General features: G+C 40.2%; 1 protein-coding gene across 6 annotated transcripts; it reads left to right on the top strand.

The window, feature by feature from the left end:
- Positions 1 to 3711: 3711 nt before the first annotated feature.
- eif4enif1 (eukaryotic translation initiation factor 4E nuclear import factor 1) lies at positions 3712 to 13629 on the top strand. 6 transcript variants are annotated; one of them, XM_026921753.3, is made up of 19 exons: positions 3712 to 3849; positions 5021 to 5170; positions 5289 to 5362; positions 5564 to 5688; positions 5821 to 6095; positions 6430 to 6628; positions 6739 to 6899; positions 7540 to 7678; positions 8011 to 8181; positions 8267 to 8541; positions 9855 to 9938; positions 10039 to 10222; positions 10372 to 10457; positions 10538 to 10671; positions 11191 to 11266; positions 11543 to 11663; positions 11745 to 12080; positions 12208 to 12384; positions 12549 to 13629. In XM_026921753.3, exons 2-19 carry the CDS (start codon positions 5072 to 5074, stop codon positions 12743 to 12745), a joined length of 2913 nt encoding a protein of 970 aa, XP_026777554.1. In that variant the 5' UTR covers positions 3712 to 3849; positions 5021 to 5071; the 3' UTR covers positions 12746 to 13629. The 6 variants fall into 6 exon arrangements, with proteins under 6 accessions (XP_026777554.1, XP_053084242.1, XP_034153592.1 ...); XM_053228267.1 differs by having other exon boundaries at positions 3742 to 4047; XM_034297701.2 differs by having other exon boundaries at positions 3743 to 3866; positions 8267 to 8496.
- The last annotated feature ends 4562 nt before the right edge of the window (positions 13630 to 18191 follow it).

Genomic DNA, 18191 nt, shown 5'->3' with positions numbered 1-18191 from the left:
GTCCACACAGCTCACTACTCCTGGTATCAGGAGTACACTATATGTATTCTTACACACTATCTAGGGAGGTGGAGGAAAATAATCGAGGACAGGGTGGTGTCTTCTTCTTCTTCTTCTTCTTCTTCTCGTGTCCAGCATCAAAGTGATCTCTAAATGAAGTCCATCCATAGTTTTACTCAGTTCTTTACATTCTGCCAAGTCTTTCATGTGGCAAGGTAATTCCAACACTTGGAAGCCTTTGCAGAAAAATTCATATAGATCTGACAGGATGGATATGTGATCCTTCCCTAAACTGTTGCCATGAAGTTAGAAGCACAAAATTGTCTAGAATGTCTTTGTATGCTGTAGCATTACAATTTCCCTTCACTGGAACTAAGAGGCCCAAACCTGTTCCAGCATGACAATGCCTCTGTGCACAAAGCGAGCTCCATGAAGACATGGTTTGCCAAGGTTGGGGTGGACGAACTGGAGTGTCCTGCACAGAATCCTGACCTCAACTCCACTGAACACCTTTGGGGTAAACTGGGACCCTGACTGCACCCCAGACCTCCACAACCAACATCAATGTCTGATCTCAGTAATGCTCTTGTAGCTGAATGATCACAAATCCCCACAGCCATGCTCCAAAATCTAGTGGAAAGCCTTCCCAGAAGAGTGGAGCTTATTATAACAGCAAACCAGAACTAAATTTGGAATGGGATGTTCAAAAAGCACATATGTTCAGGTGTTATGGTGTGTGGTATGATATGTTGAGGTGTTATGTTCGGGTGTTTTGTTCAGGTGTCCACAAACTTTTGGCCATATAGGGTACATCTTACAGGATCGACTATGGATGGACTTCATATAGATCTTACAGGGTGGTGTGATGCAGCCTGAAGCAAAGCAGAATTGAAGTTGATTATTTTCCAATAACTGTCCATCCTAAACTGTTCCCCTAATACCACAGCAATTTGCAAACTATTACAATCTTTTATTAACTAAAAAAACTACATCATAATTTTAATTATTTCTAATTATGCTTAATGTTCTGGAACATCCGCAAAACAAGTTAGTTCCTTTTATCACTTACTTTAGAACAGCTGTAAACAGTCATTCCCTCACCAGCTTCTTCTTTTTCTTTCTCTCTTCAGGTTAACAAAATGCAGCTTTTAATGTCTCTGAGAAAAAAAAGCCGTATAGAAGACTTGCCTGTGTCGGAAAACCTAAAATTGTAGTTTTATCTCTGATTGTTACAAAGTACTGACACTGGAGACTCCTTCCAAAAATCACAGAAAACCTCACCATATTCAAAGTCAAAGTGGATAAAAACAAAACACAGTTCTTTCAGGAAACTATCATGCAACATGTAGTAAACATTCACAAGGACTAAAAGACAACAATAAATATGGACAATAAATACAGACAATAATACCATAAGGTACACAGAATCACACAAAATCAAACAAGTCACATAAATAGGAAATATATGATATATATATATATATATATATATATATATATATATAAAGTGTAGCAGCAGTGGGCGATGATACATACAGTTAAAAAAAAGAGTATTGAACATTGTATCAGTACTAAGTGAATAAATGCATACAGTTATTGCATATAGTAATGTAATAATAATATTGCACTTGTTGAGTGAGGTAGAGTCATATTATTGTTCAGTGTTTGGTTGGTAGGTCAGTCTCAGGCCATGGGAGTGTTAAAGTGACGATAGTGCAGTTGGGGATTATGATCACAGTCCATGGGGGGGTGGGGGTTGAGGGGAGATGGAGGAGGTGTTCACAGTTAGATATGGCTGGTCAGAAGTCTGACTGCTTGCGGGAAGAAAGTATATTAACAATTACACTTTTTTTTAATCTGTTTATGTGGAGCATCTGCCGTACATTCATTGTGTGAGTTGTTACTATAGAAACCATAATGAATTAAAATACGGTAAGTGCATTAATACAAACATTGCAACCAATACTATTGTCAGAGCCATAATGTTATAGAAAATTAAGCAACACCTTCTGACGAATCAGAACTGAGTATTTAATAGCACTGTGGTATAATAATTTATACATCTTGTATATTGCATATAATCATTAGGAAGGAATGGCAATGGTTCAAGATTTGCTTATGGGTCTTTTTTTTATCCGCCTATGTTAAATATATACATACATGTGATAAATAAAAGGGGAAAAAACAAAGTGGAGAACCACCATCCACCAGAACAGCTTCACTGAGCAGAGACTCTACTGGAACTTTATTGGACAGATGAACACCATTCTTCTAAAAGATGTTCCTCATATTGGTGTTTTGATGATGGTGGTGGAGAGTGCTGTCTACCATGTCAGTCCAAAATCTCCCATAGGTGCTTAGTTCCTGTGGAAGGGGCAGTTACTGAAGATGAATAGGTGAAGCACTGATTATTTATTGAGGAACAAAATAAGACTCTGTGATTACTTATCAAATGTTTTGATATCCACATATAAAACACTGTAAAAGGACTTCTACTTGTTATATATATAAGATGACATTTTTAAAGTATCTGGAGACCAGCCTTCACTGCAACCTTGACTGCGATAAGCGGGTTCTGAAAGTGAGTGAGTGAGTGAGTGAGTAGAGACTAATCTTGAGAAAAAAAATTCCTTGGTTTGGACAGAAAAAAAAAAAAATCTGTGGTATCACTCATCCCTACAGCAATCTGTAGTGCTGGAGAACGGGGATCCAGTGGAGAAGATTCAATGGAGAAAAACTGATTCTGATTCATAGATTGTAAATTTTGTGAGACACCTTGCCAGCTCTTCAGTCCTACCCACTCAATCATCTCAATCATCTCCTTTATTACACAACTTTCCAAGTAAGTATTCTAGGCATGGGGGGATTGATACTAAAATATTTATACTTTTGATCAAGCCTTTTCCTTTTAAACTGAATCCTAATATAAATAAGGTTTTTAGTATCGTGCTTTTTTCTTTATCAAACTGACTTTCTCCCTCTGCCTGCCAATGAATCCATATTGTAAGTGATTTGACTGAAAGGAAAAGAAGCAGCATCTGGAGTTATTTCACAGCAGAAACAGTAATGAAGCAAAATATAACACATGCCAGAAGTTTACTAGATCCTGTGGCAATACCACAAAACTAATTTTGTAAATATTTAAACTAATTTTAAAGAGTTTTTAAAAGAGTTTCTGGAAGTAGCTTTTCTTATTTATGTATGTATGTATGTATGTATGTATGTATGTATGTACAGTTTATAGTTTCATTTAAGTGTATTCAGTTAGTTCAAATTTTCAGCTGATTTTCAGAACCCATGTGAAACTGAACAGTATTTGCATATTATCACTGTAGAAATCGCAAACTTCCCCTTTTCATATTCACAAGAAAACTTTTCAATGTATCGGTATCGGGATCCTTGTTATTATTTTTTATTTGATATTACTTTTATTGGATCGAAAACGAAACAAGTGATAAGCTAGTATTCAGACACAGGAATCTCATCATCTGGGGGAAAAAAAAAAAAACCTTTGGTTTACATTAGGTGTCCATTTGAAATGCCTGACAAATATTCAATGGAACGCTTTGTAATTACAATTATGTATATTTTCTAAACAAATGTCTATCTTAATTTTCTAAATTATCTTTGTAAGTTACTGAGAATTTAAAAACATAATAAAAAAATGTGTATATATTTTACATTTTAACGAAGGCGGAAGCGGTCGCTATATAATCCTGGATTGGGCCTTCAGTCAGGACCTGTGGTGATCAGAGGAAAATTGCTGCTGAGCAACTGGAGAGAGACCAAAGAGAGAGAGGGAGAGAAAGAGAGAGAGAGCTCTTATTAACAAAGTGTTATTAGCCCGAGGTACAGTGATGGTTCCGGTCAGTGTGCACTGAAGCGGCTGCACTCACTATCCTGTTTAACCCAACTAACACAAACTCAGTGTCGTGTTTCAGTAGCTCAGCGCGCTGTTTGAGCACATCATGCTTAGTAGTGAATAGTAAGAATATAGTTAGCTAGCCGGCTAGCCTTTGGATTGTTTCCGACAGCTTATAAGCAAAGGTACAAACGTAGAAATACTGTAGTAGCATTAGTTTCATTGCTCGGTCTGGGTGTTAAATTTGTGTTATTAGAGAAGCAGAGCTTTATGACTTGCTTTTTGGTGAAGAAATAAACAAATAAACAGCACTAGTTTGTGGAGCGTTTGGCTAGCTTGTTTGGAAGCTCCTTGGCTAGCTCGTTAACGCTGACGCTGTAAACGTTTTATCTGACCTGTACACCTCATTAGCGTCCTGTGGTTCGGTAAACACCACATCCAGATATAGTTTAAGTCTTATATTTGGGCAGCAAGCGGACGCCGCGTCCAGCTGAATGGCCTGGACGCACTCGTGTAAGACTCGGCGTTTGGTGTAAAAGTTAGCTAATTGTAGCATCAGCGGAGCGAGGAGAAACTTGAGGGAGGTTTGTCTAGAAGCAGGTAAGTTAATTGGCTACCAGCAAAAGAATATATGCGCTGCAGTATTGCTTTTGTGTGTGTAAATTCATGAGCTAACCTACTAAGTGTGTTTTTTTTTTTTTTTTTTTTTTTGTTTTCGGCTAACAGTTAAGCGCTAACTCTGGATGCTAAGCACATATTGCTAGCATCCGGCTGCGCAAATATTAGCGCCCAAATTGATTTGTCCACGCAATTAACATTAATAAGCGAAACTGAACGGACAATTAGTCCCAATAAGCGGCTTAGCTGCTGTTCCCGCACAGCTGACAAGAAGTTAGTTAGAAGTCTACATGGCTTTCATCGTACTAACTGCTCAAGTTGCTTAATCACATAGCACACTGCTTAATGAGCTGTTGATGCTGATTAACGTCAAACTAACAATACGCCTCGGCCACAACACAATCTATGCTTAATGCTAGTGTCACTGGAGGATCTAGGCATTCTAGCACTCGGATGTTTGCTTTTAAAGCTTGTATTCCTAAAGTTTTTGCCAACTGTTTTTCCTTAAGGTTTTAATCTATCCAAATCCTTTGCCTACAGGTGCTTGGAGTGTCCAAGACAAAAGCTATACTTTGGCCTTCTGCCTCAGTCATGGACAAAGATGCCTGTATAGAGGATCAGGAAAATGGCAATAAAATGATCCACACTGTGAAGCCTTCTCTACTGACTTCTGCCTATCGATACACCAAGGTTGGATCCTGCGTCTTTCTCAATCAGCCAAGTTGCGACCATGTTCTTGACAGTCTTGCGTATGTCCTGTCTGATTAGTGTAATCTGGTTTTCATTTGTGCTTGATTTTCTTTCACAGGAGGAGCTTTTGGAAATCAAAGAGCTACCAATTTCTAACGAGAGGCCAGAATGCCTGTCTCAGAAATATGACAGGTGAGCTGTACAATAAATTAGTAAAATGGTAAGGTATAGACTATGGTGCTGTTTAATTCCTTGAAATTTGCTCACATCTGTTTATCGTAAAGTTCCTTAAAGTTAAAGATAGGTTTGTATTTTCAGTTTGTGTCCAGAACAGTCCGAAAATGTATTGATTGGTTTTGCTTTGAAAAACTAATCTTATTTTAATTTCTCTAGTGATGGAGTGTGGGATCCTGAAAAATGGCATGCGTCATTGTATCCCTCCGAGTGTGACTTACCAGGAGAGGGTTACAAGAGGGACTATGCTGAGGATAGACCTCCCCTGAAACGTAGAATTGCTGGTAATTTGTTGAACTGCTACTCCATTTGTCAGAAATTCAGTTCTAGGTAGTGTGTTTGAAAAAAGCACCATATGAAATGTTTTCCAAGGATGTAATCCAGGTCGTTAAAAGTTTTTTGTGCTACTCCTCTAGACCCACGAGAGCGTATTAAAGAGGATGATTTGGAGGTCGTTCTTAGCCCCCAGCGCCGTAGTTTTGGAGGTGGCTGTCAAGTGGCACCTGCTGCCCTGACTCGCCGTCCCATCAGCCCCCTTGAGAACAAAGAGAATGAGTCTCTCCGTCTCGGGGGCACACGCCGTATTGGAAGTGGGCGCATCATGGCGGCGCGTGGGTTCGAGAGGGATATTCGGGTGGACAAAGAAAGGGACCGTGAAAGAGAACGTGACTTCAAGGACAAGAGATTCAGGGTATTGTGTAAACGTACTGTGCATATGTTATGGCTGCTGCAGATTTCAGTTCCTTAAAACCAAGTCCACAGAAATATATTTTTGACCTCCTGCATTTCTTCTGACCATGATAAATGGTGATTTTAAACATCCTAGTAAGACCAAAAACTCTGAGCCTGTTTAGTAAATGATCTGCTGCCCTAGTCCTTAAACTAGTTTGTGATTTATAGCCAGCGTCTGCAGATTTTAATTCTTGGCTTTTGTGATTTTAGATTTTGGATATTTTTTTCTCTGCTAGCGTTTGTATGTTTTAATAAGATGATATAACCAGTGCCCCTTTGCGCTGCCATTACAGAGGGACTTTGGTGACAAAAGAGTGTTTAGTGAGAGGAGAAGGAATGACTCTTATGCTGAAGAGGAGCCAGAATGGTTTTCTGGTGGACCCACAAGCCAGTCAGAGACCATTGAGCTTATTGGCTTTGACGATAAAGTCCTAGAGGATGATAAACGGAAACCTAAGCGCTCAAGAAAGAGGACAGAGTCTGTAAAAGAAGGCACGTGAAATTTTCTTTTCTTTTTACTGGTATAGCTTTTTTGATTTTTCACTAACTTGCATACAAAATCAAGAATGATTTTGCCTACTTGCTTGCTCTTTCTCGTGCAGTTGAGTGCAATGGTGGTCTTTCTGAGGAGGCACAGGTGGTCCAAGAGAGAGGAGCTGATCAGGAGGTTCCTCATCCAGACATTCTACCTGAACAAACAGCTGGGGATTTTGACTTCAACGAGTTCTTTAATCTGGAGAAGACCATGCCTGGCCTGGCTTCGGTAAGATGTGGGGAGCACTGCATGCTTAAAAGGGTGATTGGGTTGATGTGTGGATGGTTGATGTCCTGAGCAATAATCACACCTGAGGCATTTCTATTGGGTCTTTTCCTTATGCACGGTCCACATAATACCCTGTGGGATGCTCTATATGCTTGTGCAGCTGCCCTGACTATTTTAACTTTGTGATTGTTTGGTAATGCATAATGATGAGAATGTGAGGTTTCTTTGTTTGCAGTCAGCTAATAGCCATTTGGCTACTTTGACTAAGGAAGTTTTGGTAGACAGCTGGCTAAGCAGATACAAATTTATGCCCATCACTGATCAAGTTAAGGGTTAGTCTGAATGCGTGTTTGATGGGACTCTAGCAGTCATGAAGAAGCTAATAACAGTCGCGATATAGAAGCTTTGTGCTCTGAGCACTGAAACCCTTTGGGTGATGGATATTTTGATTAAGTGTGAACATTTGTGCCCATGGTTTTGAATTACCTTTTCCCAAAAGCCCACACTTCATTTGCCTTCATTGGCCTTCATCAGCTCTCATCATGTAAGTGCCGTTCTCACCACCCCCCCACCCCCCAAAATAACCGTTTCCTATTTTTATACCGACCCATACTGAACCACTTGCTCTCACTTTTTTCAGATGATCGAAGATGTGCTTGGTGAAGGGCCAGTCACGGCCAGCCGGTTCAGCCGCTGGTTCAACAGTAATCAGAGTCCCTCTGTTAGCCGCTCCAGCAGCCTGCGCTCCACCCCACATGAAGAGCTTGAGAAACTAGCAGGTAACGGAAGACCATAGCGTTTGTATGTGCAATTCAATGCTGCGTTACATGATGCCACTATTCATTCTGTGCCTTATTGCAACTTTGAACAGTGTCAACAGTGGCAGTATAGGCCAAATGGTGCAAGGCAATGATGTAAATTTTGACATTGGTAACTGCAACGAGGTGTTTGTGGCTTTATGCTGCATTTGTTTAAAAAAAAAAAAAAAATTAATACGTGAACTGGATACAGACATCCAGTCATGTAAACCCCGTGTTTAAATGTACTGTAGTTTGTCTTCCCACAAAAAACTGACTAGAGAAAATTGTCGTCCCCCCTCCCTCGTATATAGATCCACGCAGTAGTTCTCCTAGTCAGGGTCCTACACCCTATTTCACGCCAATTCCCTTGGAGGAGCGGAGAGAGAAGGTGGACATCTTGGAGCTGCTCCATAAAGCCAAAATTGACCTTAAACCCCTTCTCTCCAGCTTAAATGCAAACAAGGCTCGTCTCAAGGAGAGCAGTAAGTAACGCTGATGTAACATTTGGAACTCTTTTTCCTCTTTGGCTCTGATTTAATAGGATCCTGTCTTGTCCCTCTGTTGTAGCTAACTCTGGGGTGGTGTTGTCATTGGAGGAGGTGGAGAGTGGTTTAAAGGGGCTGAAAGTTCAGAGTGAGCAGCCTCAGCCAGCCCCCAGGCAGCTGCAGGCTCAGGGAAGAGGAACTCCTTTCATGGCCGAGCACCTGGAAGAGGCTCTTACAGGAGGCTCAGGGGTCATGGCCCGTCCCCGTGATCCTGACATGTCTGCATTCAACAAGCTTGTGAGCAGTATGAAGGCAAGTGGAACCCTGCCCACCCAGCCCAAGGCCAGCACGAGCAGCGTAAGTGTGACCACACAGCTGGTTAAACGTGCATGTGTCTGAGCATGCCGCTCTGCATCAGGTAAAGCTGGGAGTCAGTGATGCCAGGTAAATTTGTGTTTCTCAGGGAGCGTGGGGTGTAGAAAATATTCCCATGTGCCTGGTTTTCTCACTGAGTAGGTGTGACTCATTTTATGAAAATTTGTTACTGAAAATGAAACACGTATAATAATAGAGATGAATATATGCTGTGTTCTGTTTAACAAAAGCAGTTTATGTGAACAATATTTGAAAATTTAGGCATTGTGCTTATGTGCGTATTAGCATCTTGCCATGTGCATGGTTCTAATTGAATTAGGTTTCATGAATGATTCATCATTGTAATTTTTGGTAAAGCTGCAGTCTTTAGAACCGTTGGCCCCTTGTACTGATGGAATTTTTTTTTTTTTTAATATAAAGATACCATATAATTAAAGACTGTCAACTGTTTTCTCCAGAAATTCTGAGACAAACACTTGGTCAAATGTATTGAATTTTCTCATTAGCTTCTTCCCCAGAGCCATAGGTGATGCAGCAAGAGGGCTTGACCCTGAGACTTTTGTATGCATACCTGAAGTTACCCTGGCCATCAGTTTGAGCTAATCTTGCAAGCCATACCACTAGCTTTGCTAGTTTCATCAGAAGCATGCAGTTAATGCATGCAAAGAAGCATTAAAATGGTTTACCCCATGGATAGGCAACTGTGTTTTCATTCTTTTAAGGGTAATTGGTGGTAGTAATGTCTTGAATTGGATTAATGATGGGCATATGTTTGTATTGTGCAGTTGAGCAAGTTGGATTGCTTGTATTGGGATTGCTGTTTTTATTCCTAGAGAAAGGGCACTTTTCTAGTGGGTTTTGATATTCATTTGCATGCTTGGCATGTGGCTTTATGGTTTTTATTACAAGTTTAAAAGGTTGCATGAAAAGTAGTTATTTGGATTCTAATGATGTTTTGCCAGAGAAAGACAGCTGCAGGGTTTATGGCAGGCCATATTATGGATAGTCATGTTAGTGTATTTGAGCTATCTATCCAGGTGTGTTGCAGTTAGATGCAGAAATGTTTGGCATGAAAATCAAAGAAGCCATAATTTCTGAAGCTGTAGTCTGTAGATGGTTGTATTATTTTACTTGTGTTGTGTGAAGGCTGCATTGTGAAATTGTCTGTTTGTATCTGAATGTGTGGTGGTGGCTTTCTAAATCACGTCATTGGTGTGGGAAACACTGGTGTGCGTCACTGAACCCTGTATGTGGAGTGATTGTAAAGCTGATGGCCCTTTCCCTTGTGTGCACAGCTGCAGCAGTCTGCAGATCCCGCCATCCTGAGCACCATAACTGAGGCTCAGGTACCTGCCATACAGCAGAAGAATATATTCCAGGTGTTGCATCCAAGTTTTAATCACACTACTGCTTAATCACAATATTGTCCTACATTATATAACTGATTTGGCATTGGTCTAAATTGCTTTTGTGCTGTAGGAGTTGTTGGGTGTTCAGGGAGCTCCACGGGCAGGTTCTCCACTCTTGAGTGGTCTGTTGGCAAACCCTGAAGCTGCACCTGCTTCAGCCCCTGGCCTCTTGCACCACCGTGGCTCCTCACCGCCTCTCTTTCCACACAGAGGTCCCATTCAGGACTTCTACACTGGCATGCAGACAGGAACAGGTAGCATATTTTGAAATGCAGTACTTAACAGAACTGCAGTTTTAAATGACATGTTCTTACTATTGGACTTTTGGTTTTGTTCTGACTTGCTTGGAAAATCTTGGGTTTTAATTTTTTTTTTCCTTTCTAATGCATTATTTTCCCTGCAGGCTTCCCTGTTGGCCCACAACAAATTCTGGGGGACCAAATTCCTGAAATGCACAGAGCGTTAAGTCCAGGCCCAACTCCACAACAGGTAGGAACTGTTAGGCAGTATACAAATATCGTGGTAGGATTGCATAGGAATGTAGGGATAACCTACTGAATGTGTTTCAGTTGAGGGCAATGTCTATGGGAGTGGACCAGGCAGACTTGGAAGCTGGAATGTTCCAGCAGGATCTGGCGTTACACGGTCGCCAGTACCAGCAAGGCTATAACAAACATGGCCATGATAAGTCCTTCCGGAACAGGTTAGGAAAAATGTCCTCTCATTCAAATGGCAGCCAAAGGCTGTGTTCAGAATGGCATATGAACTGGCAAATTTTTAACTTGGACTTTTTTTTTTTTACCTGCAACGTTTAAAGCACAAAGCAGTATGAAAAGGGCCTTTTACATATGTGCTGATGCTCTCTTCACAATTTCTTCAAACTGCATTCTTTGCAATTTGAGATTTAAAAAAAAAAAAACGTTTAGAGACCACATTGCACCATGGGATGCAGTACAGAACAAAACTTATTTCCAGTGTATTATCAATTCAGGTATGCTGCCAAAGATACCTGGATGATGTCCTACTCAGACCAGAGTTTCACGTTCACATACTACATACTGGTTTTTGGCATGGTTTAGTATGATGTATGCCATTTCAAACACAGCCAAGGTTCCTTGACTGTCTTCCTGATTTTCTGTTAATTCAAATGATGTTTGAAAATAATAATCTTGTAGGTATAAGTTGAATGAGCTGTTCAGGGGCTTTGTTCTGTGTGTTGTAGGCAGACGAGGATTAACAGGTCCCCTGGCCCTCATCTGCCGGGCAGAAATTCCCCTGTCACTGCAGTCACTAGTATGGTGAGTTTAATGTGAATGGATCAAAGCAAAAACATTTTTGCCCAACTTCTGTATAAGCTGAATTTCACACTTGTTGAATGAATTGGGATTTCTTTTAGCTGGGAAATTCAAGGCTTTAAACTGGTTTTGTCTCTCAGTCCCTTACTGGGCAATTGTCTTTTGGCTAAAGTTATGTAATTAGCTGCAAACTCTTGCCTTGTCAAATGTCCTCTTGATGCAGTGACTGTTTATCTTTCTTGGAATTGTATTGCCAATGCGTATGTTTTTTTTCTGCAGCTGTCTCCATCTTTTACTCCAACCTCAGTGATTAAAAAGATGTATGAGTCAAAGGAGAAGACTAAAGATGAGCCAGTGAGTAGGCCAGGAAGTAAAGAGGACACAGCAAACTCACAGGAAGGTAAGATTCTTGTTTAAGCTGTACTGTTTGTCATTGTGGAATTTTCTTTGTTTATAACCTTCAAACTTGTCTCCCTTATAGACAGTCCTTCCCCCAGCTCCTTCCTTGATGGTGTGGACGGAGGTGGACCTCAAGCAGGTGGTATAAAAGCCTGCTCCACCCCTGTATCTGCCCAGAATCGCCACTCGAAAGAGGCTGAGCGAGCCAGGCCTAGCTCCACCACAGGGCATCACACTCCTTCTATGCTGTCCCCAGGGTCCACTTCCTCTTTCCCCAGACCCATTTACCCAGTACCGCTTTTGTCTCATGTCCCCTTGGTTAGGCCTCCACCACCACAACTGCATCCTGGTGTGGTACAGAGGATGATTGCGCAGGGCATCCAGCCCCAGCAGCTTGGACCTGCACTCTTACAAACAGGTGGGGATTGGTGTTTAACTGCAAAATGGTTATTTCTATGTCGGTTCATTTATATTTTATGGAGACATTCTTGTACCTCCTAAGAGTTCACAGTAAATATCAGTGGTCTGTCTGCCTGCCTGAACAGGACTTTTCCCCCAGACTGTGGATCTGTCCCAGCTGCAGGGTCTGCCTCCTGCTCTCTTAGGCCAGCCTCTGTATCCACTGGGCACTACAGGACACCCACTTATTCCCCCCAGAGCTGCTGGACCACACATGCAGTTAGCAGTCATGCAACAACAGTTCCAACAGCAGCAGAGACCTAGTAAGTACCAAGAATTGTATTGATGCATGTTCTGGGTTAACATGAGTCTTATTGTAAAGTTATAATAGTTGTATAAGAGCTAGAAATTGCACCGCTTTTATTTATTTTTATTTATGTACTTACTTATTTTTTAACCCTAGACTTGTTGCGGTTTCTCTTTACAGATATACACACAGTGCCCACTGGAACCCCGCAGTCACAGAGCCACAGCGCGCACCGGACACCCCACTCTCAGCGGCGAGCAGGGAGTCCACCTCTAGGCCTGGCCAAGTGGTTTGGCTCAGATGTGCTGCAGCAACCACTCCCTTCCATGCCTTCTACTAAAGTAATCAGTGTTGATGAACTGGAGTTCCGCCAGTGATGACGATCCTGCAGCCAGTCACAGAGTAAAGCAAGACCTCTCTTCCTCATGGCCCTGTTTAATTTAAAAAATGTGAACTTTAATTTCTATGAAAATGTACAGGTGATGGAGCCCTGCGTGTTTTATATGCTCAGTCATAAACCTTACAGTTGTTGATAGCTGATAGGCCTAGAAGTTAAGAGAAAAGTCCTGGACTACTTTTGTTTTTCCCTGTTGAAGCTGTCCTATCAAATTATTTAGGGATTTTTTTTTTTTTGTACTTCTCTTTGTTTATTTGCAGTAAAGAAGTAAATAATGTATAGGCCAGAATTGTACAGACTATGGGAATTTTTTTCCTCCCTGTACATAGCTTTTTTTTTTTTTTTTTTTTTGTTTTTTTTTTGTTTGTTTTTTTTGTTTTGCTATGTGGAAGGTTTCAGAGTAAAAAATGGGGCCACTGGGAATTTTTTTTTCCCCCTGGCTGTAGTGGGGTTCTACATTTTGCAGCCTTGGATTTGGTCTGAGTGGGACTAGGCTGCACTGCTGATGACTGGTTTGTAGAACAAGAGATGCCCATGGGTGTATGAACAATACTTTCCCAACCAATACACCATCTCTCATGGATAAGAGTAGCTGGAACCTGCTGGAGCTGAGCCCAAGTGGGGCTACAGTATGTATGTGCCTTTTTCCCCCCCCCCCTACCCTTTCTTCCTTTATGCCCTCTCCCCAGCCTTCACTTCCTTCCCCTAGCCAGTCACTAAGAGAGAAGCACTGCGTTGAATCACGTTTTGTTTTAGGGTGGCAGGGGTTGAATTCAAGGAATTGTGCTACTAATTAAAAAAAAAAAAAAGCACAATAAAATAAAATGTTCAATAAAAAAAAAATTCACTTTTGTTTTTTGTTAATCTGTGTTTGGATTCTGTTTTTAATTCCTGTTGGGGTAATTAGTGCAGTAAAAAGAATATGGATAATATTGGAAAATGTCTAGATTGTGCTAATGACAATACATCCATGTATCAAATTTTAGTTAATTTCTTAAGTAGTACACAGCTGGGTGTACACTCTAATCACAACCTGACTGACTTGTGACTTGACTGAGACTTAAGACTGAACACTCAATTTTGGCCTGGATAAAACCAACACAAAAATGCAAAACAATGGAGTAAAAAGTAAAGATGTGGCTTTGTTGGTTCTGTGTCTGCCATGTACAGTAATTACTTATTGCAGTGCTGCTCTCATGCAGCTTGCAGTTGTGAAGCACAAATGGTGTTAGCAGCAGGGCTGTTTGTAAGCTTAGCTGAAAAAAAAAAATGCAAGTTAGAACAAATTCTTGATCACAGAGGATGCTGTGTACAATTTCTAAAACTGTCTAAAACAAGCTACAGACAAAGCACTTCTTTGCCTTCATGATGGGGTGAAAAAATTATTAGGAAGCTAATTTAAATGTTAATTTTTACTACAAGTTGGGCCCTTTAGTGTTTCCCAAGACCATGTGAGAAGCATGTGGATGTCTTGATGGAAGTAATTAGCAATTAAGATTATCTTCAAACCACATTAAAAACAACCAATATAGGCTATCCCCTACACATGTTTAAGGCTGTAATGCTGTAAGAATAGAGCTTAGACATTACCAATTAACTTTTGTCCAATTATCACTATCACTTTATATAATGATTATATAAGTACTGTGCAAAAGTCTTAGGCACCCTATTTTTATAGATTTATTTATAACTTCTACATTATCCAGTTTGTACAAAAACATTTTAGATTTCCAAACATTAATTTTGTGCTGGAAAATTAAATGTTATGGAAAAATGTTTGTCAGGAAACAAAGCAGCATATTATGCAAGAGACCACTTTTCAGACAAAAAACATAAAGGCTGCTGGGTTTTGCTGCAAAAATAAGAAGCAAGTGTGAAAGTCTCCAGAAGAACTGTGGCTGGTTCTGCAAGATGCTCAGTAAAACTTACAGCTTTTCATTATAAAACTGCACAAACTGTACCTTTTTTTTTTTTAAAGCAAAGGGTTGTCACATCAAATTCCTGACTTTTTCATTTATTACTGTTTACTGCTCTTAGTATTTTTTAAACATAATTTCATTACTCTTTACATATATTTCATTACTAATTTCATTATTTTTGAAGGCATCTTTGCTCTACAGAATTTCTTTGTATGTGCCTAAGACTTTTGCATTGTACTGCATATACAGTATATTTATACACACTCACCATTCACTTTAATAGGAACACCTGTACACCTGCTCATTCGTGCAGTTATTCAATCAGCCAATCATGTGGCAGCAGCACAGTGCATAAATTCATGCAGATACAGGTCAAGAGCTTCAGTTAATGTTCACATCAAACATCAGAATGGGCAAAAGGTGTGATCTCTGTGACTTTAAATGTGGCATGGTTGTTGGTGCCAGATGGGCTGGTTTGAGTATTTCAGAAACTGCTGATGATCTGAGAATTTCACATACAACAGACTCTAGAGTTTACACAGAATGAGTGTGAAAAACAAAACAGAGTGAGCGACAGTTCTGTGGGTGGAAATACCTTGTTGATAAGAGAGGTCAGAGGAAAAATGGCCAAATTGGTTAGAGCTTCCAGGAATTAAATAGTAACACAAATAATCATTCTTTACAACTGTGGTAAGCAGAAAAGCATCTCAGAATGCACAAAATTTTGAACCTTGAAGTGGATGAGATACAACAGCAGAAGACCATTTTGGGTTCCTCTCCTGTCAGCCAAGAACAGGAATCTGAGTTTATCATGAGCACAGACTCACCCAAACTGGACAATTGAAGTTTAGAAAAAAAAATTACCTGTCTTTTTCCAGTCTTCAATTGTCCAGTGCAAGTACACCCCTTCATGGCAACGATATTCCGTAATGGCAGTGGCCTCTTTCAGCAGGATAATGCGTCCTGCCACACTGCAAAAATTGTTCAGGAATGGTTTGAGGAACATGACAAAGTGTTCAAGGTGTTGACTTGGCCTCCAAATTCCCCAGATCTCAATCCGATCGAAGATCTGTGGGATGTGCTGGATAAACAAGTCTGATCCATGGAGGCCCCACCTCGCAACTTAGAGGACTTAAAGGATCTACTGCTAAGGTTTTGGTGCCAGATACCACAGTACACCTTCAGAGGTCTTGCAGAGTCCATGCATTGAGGGGTCAGAGCTGTTTTGGCAGCACAAGGGGGACCTACGCAATATTAGGCAGGCAGTTTTAATGTTATGGCTGATAAGCATATATACAGTTAGGTCCGGAAGTATTTGGACAATGACAGAGTTTTTGTGATTTTGCCTTTATACACCACCACAATGGATTTGAAATAAAACAATCAAGATGTGATGGAAGTGCAGACTTTCAGCTTTATTTTAAGAGGTTCCACAAAAATATGGCATTTACCATTTAGGAATTAGAGCCATTTTAAGCAAAGTACTTCAATTTTCAGGGGCTCAAAGGTATTTGGACAATTGACTGACAAAAAGTTAATTGACCAGGTGCGGTCCATTCCCTCGTTACTTCAAGACAAATGAAGCAGATAAAAGGTCTGGAGTTGATATCAGGTATTGAGTTGGCATTTGGCAGCTGTTTGACTGGAGCTACCAATATGAAGTCTAAGGAGAGCTCAATGCAAGTGAAGGAGGCCATCATTAGGCTGAAAAAACAACATAAATCTATAGCAAGAACCTTAGGTGTGTCCAAATCAACAGTTGGGTACATTCTTAAAAAGAAGGAATGCACTGGTGAGCTCAACAACATCAAAAGGCCTGGAAGACCACGGAAGACAACTAAAGTGGATGATCGCAGAATCCTTTCCTTGGTGAAGAAAAACCCCTTCACAACATCAACAGAAGTCAAGAATACTCTGGAGAAGGTAGGCGTATCATTGTCAAAATCTACAATCAAGAGACGCCTTCATGAATGTAAATACAGAGGGTTTACAACAAGGTGCAAACCACTGGTAACATTCAAGAACAGCAAAGCCAGATTAGACTTTGTCAGAAAACATCTAAAAAGCCTCCCATGTTCTGGAATAAGATTCTTTGGACTGATGAAACCAAGATAAACTTGTACCAGAATGATGGGAAGAGAAAAGTATGGCGAAAGAAAGGAACAGCTCATGACCCAAGACCCACAAACAAGCAGCAACTGAAGGTGGCTGCAGTGAAGGCCTGGCAGAGCATCTCCAGGGAGGAAACTCAGAATTTGAGTTTTGAGAACATGGGCTCCAGACTTCAGGCAGTCATTGACTGCAAAGGATTTTCATCCAAGTATTAAAATTATCGTTATATTTACAATTATGTCACTTTGTCCAAATACCTTTGAGCCCCTGAAAATAGAGGTACTTTGTTGAAAATGGCTGTAATTCCTAAATGGTAAATGCCATATTTTTGTGGAACCTCTTAAAATAAAGCTGAAAGTCTACACTTCGATCACATCTTGATTGTTTTATTTCAAATCCATTGTGGTGGTGTATAAAGGCAAAATCACAAAAACTCTGTCATTGTCCAAATACTTCTGGACCTAACTGCATATATAATGGCACCTGTCAATTGGTGGGATATATTAGGCAGTAAGCGAACAGTCAGTTCTCGAGATTGATGTGTTGGAAGCAGGAAAAATGGGCAAGTGTAAGGATCTGATCAACTTTGACAAGGGCCAAACTGTGATGGCTAGAAGACTGGGTCAGAGCATCTCCAAAATGGCAGGTCTTGTGGGGTGCTCCCAGGTATACAGTGGTTAGTATCTACCAAAAATGGTCCAAAGATGGGTAAGGGAAGGAATGTCCAAAATATGCATTTACATTAGGCAAATTATATTGAACTTAATCTTAACAATCTTGCCATGTGGAAGTCTGGGGCTCTGGGTTCAGGGAGAGGCCCAGCACAGGGGTCCATTGACATGGGATGGTCCTGTTTGATGAAAAAATGATATGTTGATTATAAACAAAGGTATTTCCCAAACAAATTACTTAATAAAGGACACCTGATCTGGGTTCATTCAGGTTCTGAATGATTTCATATGAAAATAATGGTTGTAGATTTTAAAATGTAAAAAGACTCCTGTATAAGCCCTAGATATTTATTTAATTGCAGAAATTCCCCAAATACAACAGTAATATAACATTCAGTGGAAAAAACTTTCACTGCGATGGATATAACCAAAGTGCAATAAATACAGTATCAAAATAAGACACCGTAAAACACTCAGAAATGTGGGTTCTTTTGGATAGCAAATGTGTTATCCTTCTAGCTCAATATCTAGCAATGAAGTTATACATATTTTGATTTTTATGCTTTCAGTACAATATAAAATAAGTGTTCTTTTGTAACAGATAATGCATATAGATTCTGACATTAAAGAGTAAGGCTATACAATGTGCAGTACAGTGCTTTCTGTAGAAATAACATGGTAGTGTTTTACTTACGTGCAATAATAAGCCCACTGCTAACAATCT

This window comes from Pangasianodon hypophthalmus, chromosome 2, assembly GCF_027358585.1.
Source record: "Pangasianodon hypophthalmus isolate fPanHyp1 chromosome 2, fPanHyp1.pri, whole genome shotgun sequence".
NCBI lineage: Eukaryota > Metazoa > Chordata > Actinopteri > Siluriformes > Pangasiidae > Pangasianodon > Pangasianodon hypophthalmus.
This window is presented reverse-complemented; position numbering and strand designations above follow the sequence as displayed.